Source organism: Oncorhynchus keta, chromosome 30 (assembly GCF_023373465.1).
Source record: "Oncorhynchus keta strain PuntledgeMale-10-30-2019 chromosome 30, Oket_V2, whole genome shotgun sequence".
In the NCBI taxonomy this organism is placed as follows: domain Eukaryota; kingdom Metazoa; phylum Chordata; class Actinopteri; order Salmoniformes; family Salmonidae; genus Oncorhynchus; species Oncorhynchus keta.
Genome location: NC_068450.1, coordinates 51,748,860 through 51,756,327, shown reverse-complemented (window position 1 = coordinate 51,756,327; position 7,468 = coordinate 51,748,860). Strand labels below are relative to the sequence as shown.

Below are 7,468 nucleotides of genomic sequence, written 5' to 3'. Positions count from 1 at the left end.
TTGATCTGAAACTGAACAGGTAAAACAACTTCCTGTAAGAATCGATCATATTTATTTCACCTATCCAATGTTTTTCGATCAGAGCATATGAAGAAGAGGACATAAAATGAGGAATCCACGTAGCCTATTGAGATGTATCCCAACTATGAACGATTATCTTCCTCTCTGATTGGATTCCAGTCATCTTTAGGCTACCCGAGCTCGCTTTCGATTTGACGAGAGGGGGTTTGAGTAAACTGATGGGAGGGGTCTGAGGGTGGAGTAAAGAAAAAAACAAAGACAATCCACACCAAACGCCATCTTGAAACTGTGGAACTGGTCACAGGAGAGGGAAACGTTGAGGATATTGCACGCTTGGGAAAATGCTGTACTGCCGTTCTTGTCCTCGATACACTCATGACTTGACAGCAGCGTGTTGACAAAACTTATTCGCTGTTGATTTCATGTGCGTTTCCCAACGACGTGTCTGATAACATTTTGGTTGCTCCAAAGCTGCAATTGGATACGATTTTTACAGGCACTGGTTGCCAGCTTTTACGGTGTGCACAACTAGCTCGTAAAAGCCAACTGACAGAACACATTGCAGTCCATTGGGAAGGGGAAATACAATGTTTCTTTTTGGAATTGGATTATGCGCTAGCATAACGTTAACCTTACATTTTGGAAGGTGAAGACATCGTCGTGAGGACCAAGACATGAGATGTATCAAATATAACGTTAGTCCACGAAAGGTGGTGTATTTAAACGTCTTTCTTATCTAGCTAGCTGACGTTAGATCATTTACGATATCTAGAAAACTACGTAATTTTAAACTACCTGAAGCTAGCTATCCAGCTAAGATTGCGGGTTAATTAGATATGTTCAATGATATTGTTGCTAATTTGACTGCTTATCACATTTACCTGGTTTCGTCTAACTAGGTAAATGAACAAGATTGAATGTAAAGAAAGGGAACATTAATGTTAAACACAGTGGAATAGTTGCCTAGTATTATTGCTAGCAACTAGTGCTGTAAGGAGCTACGGATAGTTAGACCAACCTGCAACAAGTCAGTCATTCGCTATGGTTTTAACCATTTTGTAGCCTCTCGCGAGCTACACAAGTATCACCTCTTCCATATTTTTGGACATAATTCTTCAGGACCTTCAACTGTGTAACGTAGTAGCAAGCCTCGTGGCTGGCCAGTGGATATTTTGGAGTGGGTCTTCTCAACAAACACCTGTCAACTGGAAAGTCCGTGTTTAATACCACACTATGTTGACAATACTAGCTTGCAAACTAGCTGGCTAGTTGCATTTTTTTTTTTTTTTTGCACAGACCTCCACAACACACAGTGGAGGAGCAAACCTTTGCAGCTGTGTGTTGTTTATTTCCCGGAAATAAAGGGATTTCAATTGGATTGAAAATGGGAGCTGCTAGTGAGCTGGCGTTTGCTGTTTTTCTCATCTCGTTTTCCTCAGGTGGGTGGATATCTGTTGGTAAAATAATTGGCTTTGTATGTATGGTTGTGTTAGAAATACTGTATTACTTACTGTACACAGTCAGTGATACAATGTTTCTTGGCCTTTGACCGTGACACTCTCCTCATTTTAAAGTTTATTACACTTTGCTTGAACAGAGATCCCGATTTGTTTTTCTTTCTCATTAACAAGTATACTGATACCTCCTGTTTAAAAAAAAATGCAATTTGTTACATGTCTCAGTCTGTGCAGTAGCAGTGATTGGATACTTTAATGAACTTGGGTGTCTTCTGAGTCAGGGACTTGTATAAGTGGGAAGATGTATGTTGATTCATAATGTAAGACGAATCATAGTGTGTGGATATACCTGGAATATGCCTCTTCCACAGTGCGTGCCGCATTACATTTCCAGTGCACCAAGACCATTGACGAAACTAAAAAAATCACAAACAAGCATCCATGGTGCTATTATCTGAGGGGAACTAGCCATAAGTCACCTATGCCATCTATCATTTTGTAGAGTGTTAGGGGTCAAAATTAAACTGTATATGGTGTTATACTTTGTATTTCCTCTCATATAGAAGCATCTCCGTAACATAACACTATATTTCATGAGGATAGGACTTCCTGTTGCTGAGGTCTTATCTGAAGTGATAGTTAAAGGTCAAAGACCAGTCCACAACCTTATGTTAATCCCTAGTCAATAATGGCACCAAATCACCTGTTGGGATTCTTACATTTAACATGTTTTTTCCCAATTAGATATTGTTTTGCCATTTTTAGGGATGGTGTAGAACAGAGATGATTCAAGTAAAATGTATTTAAATTAAAATGCAATATTACACAAACATGGCACTTAATATGCAAATGAGGCAGTACGTAATACATAATTACACTAATGCAAGACCAATAATTTTAAGGTGAGTTGGTCATATTAACAAATGATTAGGATTTATGCAACACTGAGAATGTGTAACAATATGAACCAATTTATGAAATTAGAATGCAACTTTTTATACTACTTTATGCAGTCTTTCAAAGATAATTTGTAAAAATCCAAATAACTTTACAGATCTTCATTGTAAAGGGTTTAAACACTTTCCCATGCTTGTTCAATGTACCTTAAATAATTAATGAACATGCACCTGTGGAACGGTCGTTAAGACACTAGCAGCTTACAGACAGTAGGCAGATAAGGTCACAGTTATGAAAACTTAGTACAATAATAATAATAAATAATATACGCCATTTAGCAGACGCTTTTATCCAAAGCGACTTACAGTCATGTGTGCATACATTCTACGTATGGGTGGTCCCGGGAATTGAACCCACTATCCTGGCGTTACAAGCGCCATGCTCTACCAAGTGAGCTACAGAAGGACCACACTACACTAAAGAGGCCTTTCTACTGACACTGGAAAAATACCAAAAGAAAGATGCCCAGTGTCCCTGCTCATCTGCATAAATGTGCCTTAGGCATACTGTAAGGAGGCATGAGGATTGCAGATGTGGCCAGGGCAATAAATTGCAATGTCTACTGTGAGACGCCTAAGACAGCGCTACAGCACGGACAGCTGATCCGAACGTAACACCTGCGGGACAGGTACAGGTTGGCAACAGCAACTGCCTGAGTTACACCAGGAACACACAATCCCTCCATTAGTGCTCAGACTGTCTGCAATAGGCTGGACTGAGGGCTTGTAGGCCTGTTGTAAAGGTGGGTCCTCACCAGACATCACCTGCAACATCGTTGCCTATGGGCACAAACCCACCGTCGCTGGACCAGACTGGCAAAAAGTGCTCTTCATTGACGAGTCGCGGTTTTGTCTCACCAGGCGTGATGGTCGGCTTCGCATTTATCGTCGAAGGAATGCATTACAGAGGCCTGTACTCTGGAGCGGGATTGATTTTGGAGGTGGAGTGTTCGTCATGGTCTGAGGCGGTGTCACAGCATCATCGGACTGAGCTTGTTATCATTGCAGGCAATCTCAATGCTGTGCGTTACAGGGAAGACATCCTCCTCCCTCATGAGGTACCCTTCCTTCTGTGCGTGATTTCCTGCAAGACAGGAATGTCAGTGTTCTGCCATGGCCAGCGAAGAGCCAAGATCTCAATCCCATTGAGCACATCTGGGACCTGTTGGATCAGAGGGTAAGGGCTCGGGTGATTTAAAAGTAATTTATTTTTTTTAAATAAAAAAAAAAATCCCCCCAGAAATGTCTGAAGAGTGTGGTAACATCTCACCGCAAGAACTGGCAAATCTGGTTCGGTCCATGAGGAGGAGATGCACTGCATTTCTAAATGCAGCTGGTGGCCACCAGATACTGGCTGTTACTTTTGTTCAGACACATTGTTACATTTCTGTTAGTCACATGTCCATTTCATGTCTGTTGTTGAATCTTATGTTCATACAAATATTTACACATGTTAAGTGTGCGCATATTCTTATTTACAACTCTACAACTCTGGGATTGGATCCAGCAACCTTTTGGAAACTGGCCCAACGCTCTAACCACTAGGCTACCTGCTGTCCCCAGACGAGTAGGTTTTTCCAAACTTTTGACTGGTAAGTTTCAGGTAAATGCTGTCTTTTAGCCATTTTTTTCCCCCCAAATAATAACACATCAGTAAATGTTTTTTTTATTTAAAAATTAAATAAAAATAACTACTGGCCAAAATGACCAGGAGGGGGGATCCCATTTGCAAAATAGTGCTTTTTATTTATTGATGGAAACTAATTTTACTGTCATGCTTTTAGGTGTTGGATAAAGAAGATACATAAACAACTATCACACATGCACAGCATACAGAGCCTATTATCCTCATCTGGTTGCTGCTGGAGTAAAACGTGCTGTTATAAGACCATATATTGCGCAACAATTCTAAGTACAGTCGCCTGTTTAAAAACAGTTGTGCACGTTTTTAAAAAATTTCTCAACTGGTTATTGAAGCGCACCTCCCGTTCACGTGCAGGCAACGGTCTATCAGTTAAGAACAAATTCTTATTTACAATGATGGCTTACCGCGGAACTGCGGGTTAACTGCCTTGTTCAGAGGCAGAATGGCAGATTTTTACCCTGTCAACTCGGGGATTTGATCCAGCAACCTTTTGATAACTGGCCCAACGCTCTAACAACTAGGCTACCTATTTCTATGCTTCCCATTTTATTTTTGATTTTTGGTCACAAGCTGAAAATACAATATTTTTGGTTATTGAAATGTACTGATACCGATTTATTGGAGGACCAAATAAAGCCGATACCGATGGTTCCTTTTAAAATGAGTCTTCAATATTCCCAGTTAAGAAGTTTTCGGTAGTAGTTATTATAGGACTTATGGGACTCTTTCTCTATACCAATTGAATTTCATATACCTTTGGCTATTGGATGTTCTTCTAGGCACTATAGTATTGCCAGCCTAATCTTGGGAGTTGATAGGCTTGAAGTCAGCACAGTGCTGTGCTTCAAGCATTACGAAGCGCTGCTGGCAAACGTAGGAAAGGGCTGGTTGAATGAATGCTTACGAACCTGCTGCTGCGCACCACCGCTCAGTCGGACTGCTCTACCAAATATCAAATCACAGACTTAATTATAATAAACACACAGAAATACAAGCAATAGGTTATTAATATAGTCAAATCTGGAAACTATCATTTCGAAAAACAAAAAGTTTATTCTTTCAGTGGAATACGGAACGGGTGGCAACCCTAAGTCTAAATATTGCTGTTACATTGCACAACCTTCAATGTTATGTCATAATTATGTAAAATCTGGCAAATTAATTACGGTCGTTATTAGGAAGAAATGGTGTTCACACAGTTCACAATGAGCCAGGCGGCCCAAACTGCTGCATATACCCTGACTCTGCTTGCACTGAACGCAAGAGAAGTGACACAATTTCCCTAGTTAATATTGCCTGCTAACATGAATTTCTTTTAACTAAATATGCATGTTTAAACAAATATACTTGTCTATTGATTTTAAGAAAGTCATTGATGTTCATGGTTAGGTACATTGGTGCAACGATTGTGCTTTTTTCGAAAATGCAATTTTGTTAAATCATCACCCGTTTGGTGAAGTAGGCTGTGATTTGGTGATAAATTAACAGTCACCTCATTGATTATATGCAACCCAGGACAATCTAGTTAAACTAGTAATATCATCAACCATGTGTAGTTAACTATTGATTATTTTAAGATTGGTTGATTTTCTTTTTTACAAGAAGTTTAATGCTAGCTAGCAACTTACCATGGCTCCTTGCTGCACTCACAGAACAGGTGGTCAGCCTGCCATGTAGTCTCCTTGTGGATTGCAATGTAATCGGCTATAATCGGCGTCCAAAAATTCAGATTACCGAATTGTTATGAAAACTAGAAATCGGCCATAATTAATCGGATCGGCCATGCCGATTTTAATCGGTTGGCCGCTAAGGCATAAGCCTACAAGCTTGTGATTTGAGACAATGCAAAGCTATTTAAAAAAATAAGCTAATGATTCTCGATTCCTTTGTGGCTAAGTCATGCTTTCTGGTGAAGAATTTTGAATAATATTATTTATTTCTGTATAGATAGGAGTGTATATATATTTATTTATTTATTTACTCCTAAGTCGGAAGTTTACATACACTTAGGTTGGAGACATTAAAACACGTTTTTCAACCACTCCACAAATTTCTTGTGTATCTGTGGATGTATTTCAAGGGGTACCTTCACACTCCGTGCCTCTTTGCTTGACATCATGGGAAAATCAAAAGAAATCAGCCAAGACCTCACAAAAAAAAGTGTAGACCTCCACAAGTCTGGTTCATCCTTGGGAGGAATTTCCAAATGCCTGAAGGTACCAGGTTCATCTGTACAAACCATAGTACGCAAGTATAAACACCATGGGACCACGCAGCAGTCATTCCGCTCAGGAAGGAGAAGCGTTTTGTCACCTAGCGATGAATGTACTTTGGTGCGAAAAGTGCAAATCAATCCCAGAACAACAGCAAAGAACTCTGTGAATATCCTGGAGGAAACCGGTACAAAAGTATCTGTCCTATTTCGACATAACCTGAAAGGCCGCTCGGCAAGGAAGAAGTCACTGCTCCAAAACTGCCATAAAAAAGCCAGACTACGGTTTGCAACTGCACATGGGGACGAAGATTGTACTTTTTGGAGAAATTACCTCTGGTCTTATGAAACAAAAATAGAACTGTTTGGCCATAATGACCATCGTTATGTTTTGAGGAAAAAGGGGGATGCTTGCAAGCCGAAGAACGCCATCCCAACCGTGAAGCGCGGGGGTGGCAGCATCATGTTGTGGGGGTGCTTTGCTGCAGGAGGGACTGGTGCACTTCACAAAATAGATGGCATCATGAGGCAGGACAATTATGTGGATATATATTGAAGCAACATCTCAAGACCTCAGTCATGAAGTTAAAGCTTGGTCGCAAATGGGTCTTCCAAATGGACAAAAAATGGAAAATGCAGAGCGGCAAATTATTATATATTTTTTTTAAAGATAAAAATCTAACTTTCGGTAAATCACACATTGTAAGATACTCAATTAAAGCTACACTCGTTCTGAATCCAGCCAACGTGTCGGATTTTAAAAAGGCTTTTTGGCGAAAGCATAAGAAGCTATTAGCTGATGATAGCCCAATAGTAAACAAAGAGGGTAGCATATTTCAACCCTGCAGGCGCTACACAAAACGCAGAAATAAAATATAAAACATGCATTAACTTTGACGAGCTTCTTTTGTTGGCACTCCAATATGTCCCATAAACATCACAATTGGTCCTTTTGTTCGATTTAATTCCGCCCATATATATCCAAATGTCCATTTATTTCACGCGTTTGATCCAGAAAAAAAACAGCTTCCAAAAACCTCAACGTCACTACAAAATATTTCAAAAATTGGCTATAAATTTTGCCAAAATATTTCAAACTACTTTTGTAATACAACTTTAGGTAATTTTAAACGTTAATAATAGACCAGTCTACAATTTGATCTATCTGTGTTCAATA

The 7,468-nt window shown here is 39.7% G+C and overlaps 1 protein-coding gene across 4 annotated transcripts in view; it reads left to right on the top strand.

The window, feature by feature from the left end:
- Window positions 1-286: 286 nt before the first annotated feature.
- LOC118363694 (activin receptor type-2A) overlaps window positions 287-7,468 on the top strand; it is a 49,352-nt gene continuing 42,170 nt past the window's right edge. For 2 of the 4 annotated variants that reach the window (XM_035744831.2, XM_035744830.2), the window contains exon 1: window positions 287-1,460. In XM_035744831.2, coding sequence (XP_035600724.1) covers window positions 1,406-1,460 — 55 coding nt within the window. In that variant the 5' untranslated portion in view covers window positions 287-1,405. The remainder of the gene's footprint in view (window positions 1,461-7,468) is intronic. The other 2 variants (XM_035744833.2, XM_035744832.2) reach the window with 1 other exon arrangement.